The following is a 13,755-nucleotide window of genomic DNA, read 5'->3' as shown; positions in this document are numbered from 1 at the left end:
GTCATTTGCAGAGCGCAGTGGTCTGTTAGGCTGATAGACAGAAATGAGGGAGGAGATGTAAGGGGGTGCCGCACTGTGGAGAGCTTTGTGGGTGAGAACAAGTAATATATTTATGGAAAAGATCTTCAGTCACAGTAATTGTTGGCTTCATTTACTATAGCTGTAAGTTATCTATTTGACCCTCCTGCTACATGAGATTATGGTGCAGTTGGCAGGACATAACCATAACTTAAGTATATAAAGGGACAATATAAATAGCTCACCGAGGATCTGTTTATACCAAGGAAGGTGATGGTTACAAGGGGGCATTCTCTGTGTCTGGAGGAGAGAAGTTTTTTCAACCAACATAGAAGAGGATTTGCACTGTTAGGGCAGTGAGAATCTGGAATTTCTTGCCTGAGGAGGAGGTGATGGCGAACTCAGTCAAGGGGTTCAAGAGAGGCCTGGATGTCTTCCTGGAATGTAACAATATTGTATCTTACAGTTATTAGGTTCTTTAGAAGGACGTACAGTACAGACCAAATGTTTGGACACACCTTCTCATTTAAAAATGTTTCTGTATTTTCATGACTATGAAAATTGTACATTCACACTGAAGGCATCAAAACTATGAATTAACACATGTGAAATTATATACTTAACAAAAAAGTGTGAAACAACTGAAATTACGTCTTATATTCTAGGTTCTTCAAAGTAGCCACCTTTTGCTTTGATGACTGCTTTGCACACTCTTGGCATTTTCTTGATGAGCTTCAAGAGGTAGTCACCGGGAATGGTTTTCACTTTACAGGTGTGCCCTGTCAGGTTTAATAAGTGGGATTTCTTGCCTTATAAATGGTGTTGGGACCATCAGTTATGTTGTGCAGAAGTCTGGTGGATACACAGCAGATAGTCCTACTGAATAGACTGTTAGAATTTGTATTATGGCAAGAAAAAAGCAGCTAAGTAAAGAAAAACGAGTGGCCATCATTACTTTAAGAAATGAAGGTCAGTCAGTGTGAAAAATTGGGAAAACTTTGAAAGTGTCCCAAGTGCAGTGGCAAAAAAAATCAAGTGCTACAAAGAAACTGGCTCACATGAGGACCGCCCCAGGAATGGAAGCCGAAGAGTCACCTCTGCTTCTGAGGATAAGTTTATCCAAGTCACCAGCCTCAGAAATCGCAGGCTAATAGCAGCTCAGATTAGAGACCAGGTCAATGCCACACAGAGTTCTAGCAGCAGACACATCTCTACAACAACTGTTAAGAGGAGACTTTGTGCAGCAGGCCTTCATGGTAAAATAGCTGCTAGGAAACCACTGCTAAGGACAGGCAACAAGCAGAAGAGACTTGTTTAGGCTAAAGAACACAAGGAATGGACATTAGACCAGTGGAAATCTGTGCTTTGGTCTAATGAGTTCAAATTTGAGATCTTTGGTTCCAGCCACCGTGTCTTTGTGCGACGCAGAAAAGGTGAACAGATGGACTCTACATGCCTAGTTACCACCGTGAAGCATGGAGGGGGAGGTGTGATGGTGTGGGGGTGCTTTGCTGGTGACACTGTTGGGGATTTATTCAAAATTGAAGGCATACTCAACCAGTATGGCTACTACAGCATCTTGCAGCAGCATGCTATTCCATCCGGTTTGCGTTTAGTTGGACCATCATTTATTTTTCAACAGGACAGTGACCCCAAACACACCTCCAGGCTGTGTAAGGGCTATTTGACTAAGAAGGAGAGTGATGGGGTGCTGCACCAGATGACCTGGCCTCCACAGTCACCAGACCTGAACCCAATCGAGATGGTTTGGGGTGAGCTGGACCGCAGAGTGAAGGCAAAAGGGCCAACAAGTGCTGAGCATCGCTGGGAACTCCTTCAAGATTGTTGGAAAGCCATTCCCGGTGACTACCTCTTGAAGCTTATCAAGAGAATGCCAAGAGTGTGCAAAGCAGTAATCAAAGCAAAAGGTGGCTACTTTGAAGAACCTAGAATATAAGACATAATTTCAGTTGTTTCACACTTTTTTGTTAAGTACAGTATATAATTCCACATGTGTTAATTCATAGTTTTGATGCCTTCAGTGTGAATGTACAATTTTCAAAGTCATGAAAATACAGAAAAATCTTTAAATGAGAAGGTGTATCCAAACTTTTGTTCTGCACTGTATGTTTTCCCTAGAAAAAGATTTCAGGAACAAATAGAGTCTATCTTTCCATACTCATTAATCCACAGATAGGGACACAGAGGAGTTCTACATGTCACAGTATACTAGTTACTTCAACCTGAATTTTGCACGTTACTATTTTGATACTATCAAGTTATGGGACACAAGGAGGAGTGTTAAAAGGAACCTGTCACCCCCCTGGCGTTTTTAACTAAAAGAGGCACCTTGTGCAGCACTAATGCTGTATTCTGTGAAGGTGACTCTTTTTTGGGGGATCCCTTCCAACGCTGCAATATCACTTTTTATAATTTGCCCGCCATACCTTTAGACACAAACACCTCCCAGCCATCACTCAGCCCCTCCGTGCGCTGGTCGCCGCCTCCTCTGCCTTCATTAACGTCCCCGACGCCTGCTCTGTAAGTTCCCATCATATGAGGTGAGTCGAAGGGCAGCGCAACCTGCGCATGCCCGAAAAAGAAAATTACAGCGCAGGCGCCGGCAACGTTAATGAAAGTAGAGGAGCCGGGGCACAGAGGGGCTGAGTGATGGCTGGGAGGTGTTTGTGTTTGGGGGGAAAAGACGTGCCCCCCAGACAGACTAAAGGTATGGCGGGCAAATTATAAAACCTGATATTGAAGCGTTGGAAGGGACCCCCCAAAAAAGAGCCACCTTCACAGAATGCAGAATTAGTGCTGCACAAGGAGGCTCTTTTAGTTAAAAACGCCAGGGGGGGTGACAGGTTCCCTTTAAAGACTATAGTTCCCCCTTCACAATTAGCCATTGGGCAGTTAGGGAGAATAGAATGAGATACTTGGCCGCAGCTCAGTGCATGCTGTTCAGCGCCCATTGATCCAGTGATTCATCTCAAAAATGTAGTTTTATATGATTTTATCTGTGTTTTGAGCATGTATGTATATTTACTAAAGTGAAAATATACTGAGGTTTTGTATTGTTCATCCAGCATGAGAAATGTACTACAATTACAGTGATTTGTTTTTACTGGGTACTTTTTTTACTGGATGTATTTAAAGAATCATATATAATAAACCTGGCCTATTTGATTGACTCTTCCCATAAATACAGACCAAACCAAAAAGAGAATCTAGGAAGCAGATGTCAAAAGTATCTAAAACCAATGATTTTATTAAGTAAACGCAGAAAAATATTACCATTACATTACATATATAAGGAATAAAAAATACTGTCCTCAGTGAGATACACATGCAAAATATAACTGCAGGCACAAAGCCATGCACAGCACCCCAACTAAATCTCCACTAGTAATGTCAAAAAATGCACAGGAAATAATATGATGCTGGTAGCTATCTAAATACAATGCTGAAAAAGGATCATAAACAGTACATAACAGAAGGACATAGTGTCTGAAATACAACGGTGATCACTATCACCTGAATATGCTGAATATAGACCCATATAATGCAATGGTAGCTGTATCAGTGAAAGTGCAAACAGTGCTTTGTAAACTACCACACATAGCAGCCATTACATATAATCAGTGCGAGAGCCAGCCTGTGCTAAAGGAGTAAGTAACCACAGCATGTTCAAATAAATCAAGAAGGAGTATGGATGCAATACATAACCTGCACGTGCAATCCTGAGAGCCCCAACGCGCGTTTCGCGTCTTGCTTCTCTTGGGGGAGTGTATGTGTGGATCAGTACATATTGGGCTTTTATAGCCATGTCTCACATTGGTGACAGCGGCGTTGTAATGGCGCTCACATTGTTGACCCGGGCCACAGCGCATGCTCAGATCGGCGTTCCACGTCACTGCCCCGCTTCCCCGTCCGACGCGTCAAGACAGGGGGCGGAGTCAGCAACGCAATGGACGCGTCACCACAGCAGAGCGGTAACCCAGACAACAATGGAGCGCTCACATCGCAGATAGTACACAGAGGTGTTGGTAACTATGTAGCGGAGGGAGGGAAGGGGGAGTAGACAATAATATTCACGCGTCATAGACGCGTCATCACAGCACAACGGTAACCTAGGCAGCAATGAAACGCTCATGTCGCAGGTATAATGAAGGTACACAGAAGTGGTGGTAACTAGGTAGCGGGGCGAGGGAGGGAGGGATAGATAATAACATTCACCATATCGGACTCCATATACACAAAAATAGATAAGAGAAAGAGGGAGAGAGGGAAATCTAAGGATAAACTAGCCAGACTCCATCTGGAGTGTGTGAACATATAGGACCTGAGAACAGCACGTGCAGGCCACACAGCATCCACCACCAACAACTACATATGAAAAATTAACCCTTTCTACTAAATTAGAAAAGAGGTTAAGAAAATAAAATAATTAAATGTCTATGTTAAAAAAATTTATATGCAAAAAAGTGCTACATAAATATACGACTGATGATAGATGTACTGTATTTAAACATGAGTGTATTAGTGGGTTACTATCAGCTTGAAAAATGGACAAAGTAATGGCCAAAAAAAAAAACCACCTGCACTATATGCATGTGTTTATCCTTAGGAATAGAGGATATTGTTTTCTTGAGAAACCTGGCCTGGTGCAATAGCTTTCTTTGCTTGATACAGGTGATGCCAAGTACTGGTGGGGTCTGGAGGCATACACCCACAGCCTTTTCTACTTATGGTGATGAGGGTCATCTCTACACACTTAGTCAGACATCCTATTTACAAATTGTTTAATGAACAAGCCAAAAACTAAAAAAAATATTTTGATAGTCCTAATAAGCATGAAAATGCAAAACATTTTATCCCCAGAATTAGAATACGATTGTATTTTGCTCTGCTCTAAATATCTCCTGTCTCCAGTTTGGAGAACAGAAAATATTATCTGACAACTAGCACTAACAACCATATAAGTTACCATGGTGCTGCTTGTTCCCGTTTGCCCAAAGTGTCCTCCTCTTCGCCCTCTAAGCTCATCCCTGTAGCCGCATGAATTGTTACATATGAAGTATGAAATATTTCCTGGTATCGGTGGCTAAATATCTACAGTTGTGCTCAAAAGTTTACATACCCCGACAGATTTTTTTGCTTTCTCGGCCTTTTTTCAGAGAATATGAATGATAACACCCAAACTTTTTCTCCACTCATGGTTAGTGGTTGGGTGAAGCCATTTATTGTCAAACTACTGTGTTTTCTCTTTTTAAATCGTGATGACAACCCAAAACATCCAAATTACCCTGATAAAAAGTTCACATACCCTGGTGATTTTGGCCTGATAACATGCACAGGTTGACACAAATGGGTTTGAATGGCTACTAAAGGTAACATCCTCACCTGTGACCTATTTGCTTGTAATAAATAATAATGCATAAAAGCTGAGTTAGTTTCTGGGATCCAGACAGACTCTTGCATCTTTCTTCCAGCCACTGACATTTCTGGATTGTGAGTCATGGTGTAAGCAAAAAATTTGTCAATGGATCTACGAGAAAAAGAAGTTGAACTGTATAAAACAGGAAAGGGATACAAATATATCCAAGGAATTGATAGTGCCAGTCAGCAGCGTTCAAACTGTGATAAACAAATGGAAAATCAGGGGCTCTGTAAGAACAAAACCACGGTCAGGTAGACCAACAAAAATGTCACCCCAACTGCCAGGAAAATTGTTAGGGATGCAAAGAAAAACCCACAAATAACATCAGCTGAAATACTGGACTCTCTGAAAACTAGCAGTGTGGCTGTTTCAAAAGGCACAATAAGGAGGAACTTGAAGAAAAATGGGCTGCATGGTCGAGTCGCCAGAAGAAAGTCATTACTGCACAAATGCCGCAAAGTATTTTGCCTGCAATACGCAAAATAGCACAGAGATATGCCTCAAAACTCCTGGAACAAGGTAATTTGGAGTGATGAGACCAAAATTGAACTTTTTGGAAACAACCATAAACGTTACATTTGGAGAGAGGTCAACAAGGCCTATGATGAAGGGAACAGCATTCCTACTGTAAAGCATGGAGGTGGATCGCTGATGTTTTCGGGATGTGTGAGCTACAAAGGCACAGGAAACTTGGTCAGAGTTGAAAAAAGATGAATGCAGAATGTTATCAGCAAATACTGGAGGAAAATTTGCAATACTGGAGGCAAGCTGCGCATGGGACGTTCTTGTACGTTCCAACATGACAACAATCCAAAACACAAGGCCAAGTTGACCTGTCATTGGCTACAGCAGAACAAAATGAAGGTTCTGGAGTGGCAATCTGTCTCCTGACCTCAATATCATTGAGCCACCCTGGGGAAATCTCAAGTGCGCAGTTTATGCTAGACAGCCCAGGAATTTACAGGAACTGGAAGCTTTTTGCCAAGAAGAGTAGGCAGCTTTACCATCTGAGAAAATAAAGAACCTCTTCCACAACTACCACAAAAGACTCCAAGCTGTCATTGATGTTAGAGCGGGCTATACACGGTATTAAGAAATGGAGTATGTGAACTTTTGATCAGGGTCATTTGGATGTTTTGAGTTATCATTATGATTTAAAATAAGAAAACATAGTAGGTTGACAATAAATGGCTTCACCCAACCACTAACCATGAGTGGAGAAAAAGTTTTGGTGTTATCATTCATATTCTCTGAAAAAGGCCAAGAAAGCAAAAATTTTGTCTGGGTATGTAAACTTTTGAGCACAAGTGTATTTGTTCATGAAGAACGTGGAAACATAGTTAAATAGTGACATCCGTGGAAAAAGGAAGTAGCTAGCTTCTCCCCCCACTAGTGTTTCGATAGAATTCAACATAGCAGGCTGTCTACCCAGTATCCTTGAAAACCAAGATAAGTAGTTTTATTGTACAATCAGAAATCTATATTCTGAACATTATTGTTTGTTATCCTACAGATGTTTTACATTTTATTTATTGGTATCATTGGTTCTTGTCACTGTAGAATTCTACTGCTTCTACTGTAGAATTGGCTGGTAAATGTGTATTTGGTGATATGACTATTCCAATGTGAATACTGGTGACTAAGGATAACAAACAAACATGACTAGAACTTTGGAGTAGGTTCAGGGGTATTTAATAGTTTTCATTACTAACATTTTAACAGACTGAATGTGCCAGGCTAGATACCAGAAAGACGTACATAATATGTTTTATACAGGTCAATGTGCATTGTTGCTTTCTATTATATTCTTGTGAAATGACTAGCATTTTCTATTTTCTCTGTAGACCCATTGTATCTGAGAAAAATGAACTCCTCATTCAGTTCTTGTCTGACTTGAGCCTGACGGCTGACGGTTTTATTGGCCATTATAAATTCAGGCCAAAAAAGTTACTGACAACCACGTCCTCTCCAGCCACAACAGCTGCTCCAACAACCACAAGTAAGTCTGCCCATTCAGTGAGTACAGGATGCCTTTGCCAATAGTTACCAACTAAAGTTTCTCATGGAAAGTTTCTACCTGTCACAAATTCTTCTCCTAATAGCCGAGATACCAATCTGTGAATACCAAATTCTGCTAATCACAGATAAGAAAATGACATTTTAATGGAATAGTTCTGATGTTTATCAAAATGGGGTCTTTGAAGTCGGAGAAAAACTTATTGTGAACTTCAATGCGGTTCCCAGGAATTACAGTGTGATTAGCCATGTCAGTAATAGATGCCACTCAGCACTGCCTCATAAATAAGAACATTTCAGCATTAGCACAATGTTCTGAGGCTACTCCAATATACTTTGTGTGATGTTTGCCTTTGTGAAAGTGTACTTTCTGATCCTATATAACTGTCAGAAAAATAAAAGAAAGGCATTGTGAAAAGTTTTTTTTTCCAAAATCGTAGGTCATCCACTACCCATAGATTATGGAGTAACTTACTAATCACTAGGGGTCTGATCACTAGTGATCCTGAGAACTGAGCTCTGGATCACGGAAAAATTGGGCTCTGAATAGGAGATGACTTATAATTTTGGGAACATAAAAACATTGCAAAAGCTTGAAAAATCTGTCAGGTATTTAATGGCATTGTGCACATATTGGAGGGATTTACTAAGATAAATGCACTGGAACTTTGGCTCCGTTTACTTCAAATAATTGGGGCGCATGCTTTGCACCAGTTTTATGTGCTTTTTGTGGTTTGGACATGTTTGCACCTTGATTGTCAATGGTGTACCACAACAGAAAGTAGTCTCCTCTTTTTCAAAAAGGAGGACACAGGAGCGTTATGTTTTTAAAAAAAAATTCATAAACATACAAAGTTTATTCAGAAATCCAATAAAAGACACACATAAAAATACACCAAATGAGGACACCATAGACTCACATCCAGTACCATATCCATAACAATAAAGGTAACATTCAAACAAATGTTTTGTGCATAATGCTGTAGAAGGAAAGATATACCGCATCAAAACCCCAGAACCATAAAGCCTGTTAGTTTAACCCACTACCACAGCGTCATGCCTAATCTGGCTATTGCATAGGGGCCAGACTTCAATTGAGCCCGAGGTTCAGACCAACCTATGGGAAATCCCATGAGAAACATTCATGTATTGCCAACTGGCATCAAAGCTCACATAGGGGATAACACATAGTGGTGCTCTTTCCCGGTACTGAAGTCCCCTGAATTGGGTGCCGCCTCGACGCGCGTTTCGCTACAATACTGCTCGCTTTATCAAGGGGAGGTGTTCATTCCTACTCGAATAGGACCTTATATCCCAGAAATCCCAGGTCACATGTAGATCACATGACTGGGTTGCTAACTGGCCGTGTGTGAACGGTGCATGCGCCCGCGGCCAACCTCCCGCAACCACCCGATCCAGCCAGGACCTGAAGCCGCGCGAATTAGAGTACAGCGTAGCCATGACTCCTAGTCGCTGGCCCCAAGTACCCAGCGGCTGAACACAGGAGGGATGGAGAGGGAACCAAGCGCGCGCATGCGCACCACCGCCAGAGCTTACCAAACCAAGAGTAACCTATCAAATGACAAGCAATAGCAACAGGTAACTGACCCAATATATATGGTTTAAATGCCAACAACATTACCAAATTCTAATCATACCGTAGTTCTTCTTGCAACAACTGTCCATTGTAGTTGCAGTTGCTGGCATTTTCTTCCAATATCCATTCCGATGTTATACCTCCATGGATTCAGGGACACAAAATCTCATATTGATACAGAAAACTATAAATCAAATGATATAAAAAGAACAAATTAAAAATGATGAATAAACACCATATAGGAGGGGAAATAGGTAAATAGTAATACACATCTTAATATTACAGGAATGGAGCGAAATTCAAGGATTCATTGAGACCATTGGGTCTAACGGTGCCCAGGGTAACTATCCATTTTAGCTCGCGCTGGGGGAGGAGCTGCTTGATGTTCCCTCCTCTTATCCCAGTATGGATCAGGTCTATCCCCCTTACCTTAAAATTCTTTGGATCACAATCATGAAAGTTCCTAAAATGCTTCAGAATAGTTTTTAATTCAGACAAATCCTCCACTGTCCTGGCCGCGCCAATGTCCCGCACATGTTCCCTCACTCTTACCCTCAATTCCCTGGATATTAAGCCTATATATATCAATGGGCAACTGCAGGTAGCATAGTATATAACATTCCTACTTCTGCAAGAGATATAGTCTCTAATTTGAAACTCCCTTTTACCTTCCGCAGAGCAAAAGGAGGTACTGTGCAGGACAGTGGCGCAGGCAAGACAGTGGCCACAAGTATAGCATCCCTTAACGGGTCGTGTTGAACTGAAAAGGATGGTAGATGGTGCCGTATAGTGACTTCTAACTAGAAGGTCTTTTAAGTTTTTAGCCCTACATGGGGTCATCAAGGGGCGGTCAGACAAAAACAGGACCAGGGAAGATTCCGTACTCAAAATATGCCAATCTTTGTTCAAGATGGCTCTAATATTATCCCATTCATGATTGTACTCTGATATGAATCGAATTGATTCATCAATCTTATCCTTCCTTTTCTTATGATATAGAAGTTGGTTTCGTGAAATACTCCTGGCCCTATTATACCCGTACCGAACACACCGCTTACTATATCATCTCTGTTCAAAACGCTCCCTTAAATCATCTGCCTGTTGTTCAAACATCTCATTAGTCGAGCAAATCCGTTTCATCCGGAGGAACTGTCCGACTGGGATGGCCCTAATCGTGGCTTGGCTTGCCCAAAACTCGCATGAACCAAAGAGTTCACCGTCCTTGTTTTACGGAATACATCCATCTCAATAGATAAATCCAAACCCACCCTCAAGCATATATCCAGAAAATCGATTGCATGAGGGTCATATTTATAAGTCAATTTAATATTAAGTGAGTTTGAAGTGAGCACAGCCATAAAATCCCCAAGCTGCTTCTCCGTTCCACGCCAAAAAAACAGAACATCATCAATATAGCCTAACCAGCACAGCACATGGTCGGCGCCCCCGCATCTCCAAATACCAACCTCTCCCAGTATCCCAGGAAAAGGTTGGCATACGCGGGCACGCAGGCAGTTCCCTTGGCTGCGCCCCGCTCCTGTTGGTAAAATAGATTTTTAAAAATAAAAAAATTATGCGTCAGAATGAATTGCAGCAGATCGAGGATAAGCTCACATAACGGGCTGTCCAGGTTGGAGGCCCCCAGAAAGAAGCGGACAGCATGCAGGCCATCAGTGTGATCGATACAGGTATAATGGGCCTCAACGTCCACTGTAACAAGCAATGTTCCACTGTCCACAAAGACCCCATCAACCCTAGTCAGGATGTCCGTCGTGTCTTTTATGAATGATGGTAATGTTTCAACCAATGTTTTAAGGTAGAAATCTATAAATTTACATATAGGGTCACATAACCCCTGCATCCCCGACACAATTAGACGCCCCGGGGGGTTGACCGGGTCCTTGTGGACATTTGGAAGTAGGTAAAATGTTGGAACTTTAGATAATTTTACCGTTAAACCATCCAGTACTTTTTTGTTGATTATACCCTCCTCAAATGCTTTATATAGAATTTTTTGTGACTGCATCTGAGAAGGAGGCCACTGGGTTATGGGTAAGCCTTGAATAGACTGCATCATTGCGGAGTTGTTTAAATGCTTCTTTTTCAAATTTTTCCACCGGCCAGATCACGATGTTACCCCCTTTGTCCACAGCCTTGAAGACCACATCTCCAAATGACTGCAACTCCCTAATAGCCTCCCTTACATTCCATGTTAAATTGTCATATTGCCTCCATGTGGAGAGTTTCTTGAGATCCTCAGTTACCAATTTAGTAAAAACCTCCACAGCTGGGAAGAGGGACAAAGGGGGAAACTTTGTAGATCTTGGGATTATTGCTGATGGATGAACAATCACGTACACAAAAAGGTGAGTTTCCAACAACTCCTCCAAAATCCGGAGAGCCTCCTCCTCAGTGCAGTCACCAATGTCCGATCCATGTCCACCACCAGAGTGCAACTTCTTTAAGATTAATTTTTGCGAAAACAAATGAAGATCTTTTAAAGCTGTAAAGAAATTAAAACTGTTGGTAGGTGAAAAAGACAGACCTCTACTCAGAACACTCAGGTGACTCTTGGTGAGAACATGGTCGGACAGATTGATTACCTGTAGTCCCCCCTGGGTCTGATTATCCGACTGTGTGCCCGCCAACTTTTTTTTCGCCTTCTGTCTTGTAGTCATTTTGCCACTTGTTTGAGAGCCATCATTGTCCTTCTCCAAGGGGCCCTTCCTACTAGTATATCTGTCATCCGCTGAGACATGGCTGTTTTAAATGATGTGGATCGGGATCTTGAGCGTGACTCATTCCTATAGTATGGACGTGATCGCGCATTGCTATTTCCCCATTTATACATTTTGCTATTTTGTCATTAATGTCCCGCTGAAATTTTTTAGATTTTATTTGTTGAACTTCTGTCTCCACATCACACGACATCTTCTTCTTAATCATTGACTGTAAAGCATCTATCTTAATTTCTATGTCTCTTAATGAGTTGGTATTCATTTCTTTCAAAATCTCCATAAAACCAATGTAGCATTTATTAGCACAATCCTCCCACCTCTTCCTAATCCCATTATCCTCTACCAGGAAAGATGGGAAGTCTCCTATTTTGCAGGCCCCGTCACACATAGCGAGATCGCTAGCGAGATCGCTGCTGAGTCACAAGTTTTGTGACGCAACAGCGATCTCAGTAGCGATCTCGCTATGTGTGACACGTACCAGCGATCAGGCCCCTGCTGTGAGATCGCTGGTCGTGTCGGAATGGCCTGGGCCATTTTTTGATCGTTGAGGTCCCGCTGACATCGCTGAATCGGCGTGTGTGACGCCGATTCAGCGATGTCTTCGCTAGTAACCAGGGTAAACATCGGGTAACTAAGCGCAGGGCCGCGCTTAGTAACCCGATGTTTACCCTGGTTACCATCCTAAAAGTAAAAAAACAAACGCTACATACTTACCTATCGCTGTCTGTCCTCGGCGCTCTGCTTCTCTGGTCTGGCTGTGAGCGCCGGTCAGCCGGAAAGCAGAGCGGTGACGTCACCTCTCTGCTTTCCGGCTGCCTGCCGCTCACAGCCAGACCAGAGAAGCAGAGCACCGAGGACAGAGCGATAGGTAAGTATGTAGCGTTTGTTTTTTTTTTACTTTAACGATGGTAACCAGGGTAAACATCGGGTTACTAAGCGCGGCCCTGCGCTTAGTTACCCGATGTTTACCCTGGTTACCGGGGACCTCGGGATCGTTGGTCGCTGGAGAGCTGTCTGTGTGACAGCTCTCCAGCGACCAAACAGCGACGCTGCAGCGATCTGGATCGTTGTCGGTATCGCTGCAGCGTCGCTATGTGTGACGGGGCCTTTAGAAGATCACAGTGTTTGTCTATGTGCACCCCGGCACTAGTTGGATCTACTTTGCTTATCAGTTATCCCTTGTACGGTTGTTAGGGTATGTGCACACGTCAGGATTTCTTGCAGATATTTTCCTGACAAAAACGGACATTTCTGCCAGAAATCCGCATGCGTTTTTTTGCGCGTTTTTCATGCGCTTTTTTATGCGTTTTTGATGCGTTTTTTTGTGCGTTTTTTCCCAAATACATAGAATAGCGGGAAAAATGCAGAAAATCCGCAAAATTAATGAACATGCTGCTTTTTTTACCGCGATGCTTTTTTTGCGGGAAAAAAACACATCATGTGCACAAAACATGCAGAATGCATTCTAAATGATAGGATGCATAATGTATGCGTTTTTATAGCGTTATTACTGCAAAAAAACGCAAAAAAAAAGAGAAAAAACCTGAACGTGTGCACATAGCCTTAAGGGTTAAACACTTCTGCTCCTGAAGCTTTATGTCCTGAATTATCTCAGCTGTACTGATTTCTCCACTCCCCTCTGATATAAGTATTCACTTAGGCTACGTTCACATTGGCGTTCCGCCAATGTGCGTCGCTGTTGCGCCGGCGACGCAGCGGCGACGCAGCGGCGACGCAGCGGCGACGCGCCCCTATGTTTAACATAGGGGACGCGTGCGTTGTTTTGGTGGCGTTTTTGCCATGTGCGTCGTTTCCGACGCTAGCGTCGGACGCAAGAAAACGCTACATTGTAGCATTTTCTGTGCGTCCGATTTTCGTCAAAAACGACGCACGCGTCGCAAAACGCGCGCGTTTTTGCGCGCGTTTGCGCGCGTTTTTACGTGCGT

General features: G+C 42.6%; 1 protein-coding gene across 1 annotated transcript in view; it reads left to right on the top strand.

Moving 5' to 3' along the window:
• PCOLCE2 (procollagen C-endopeptidase enhancer 2) overlaps nt 1-13,755 on the top strand; it is a 150,747-nt gene that overhangs the window by 111,838 nt on the left and 25,154 nt on the right. The window contains exon 6 of the mRNA XM_069727568.1: nt 7,303-7,457. Coding sequence (XP_069583669.1) covers nt 7,303-7,457 — 155 coding nt within the window. The remainder of the gene's footprint in view (nt 1-7,302; nt 7,458-13,755) is intronic.

The sequence above is a fragment of the Ranitomeya imitator genome, chromosome 5 (genome assembly GCF_032444005.1).
Source record: "Ranitomeya imitator isolate aRanImi1 chromosome 5, aRanImi1.pri, whole genome shotgun sequence".
NCBI classification, from domain to species: domain Eukaryota; kingdom Metazoa; phylum Chordata; class Amphibia; order Anura; family Dendrobatidae; genus Ranitomeya; species Ranitomeya imitator.
The sequence above is the reverse complement of the archived record's forward strand: the minus strand, read 5'-3'. Positions and strand labels throughout refer to the sequence as shown.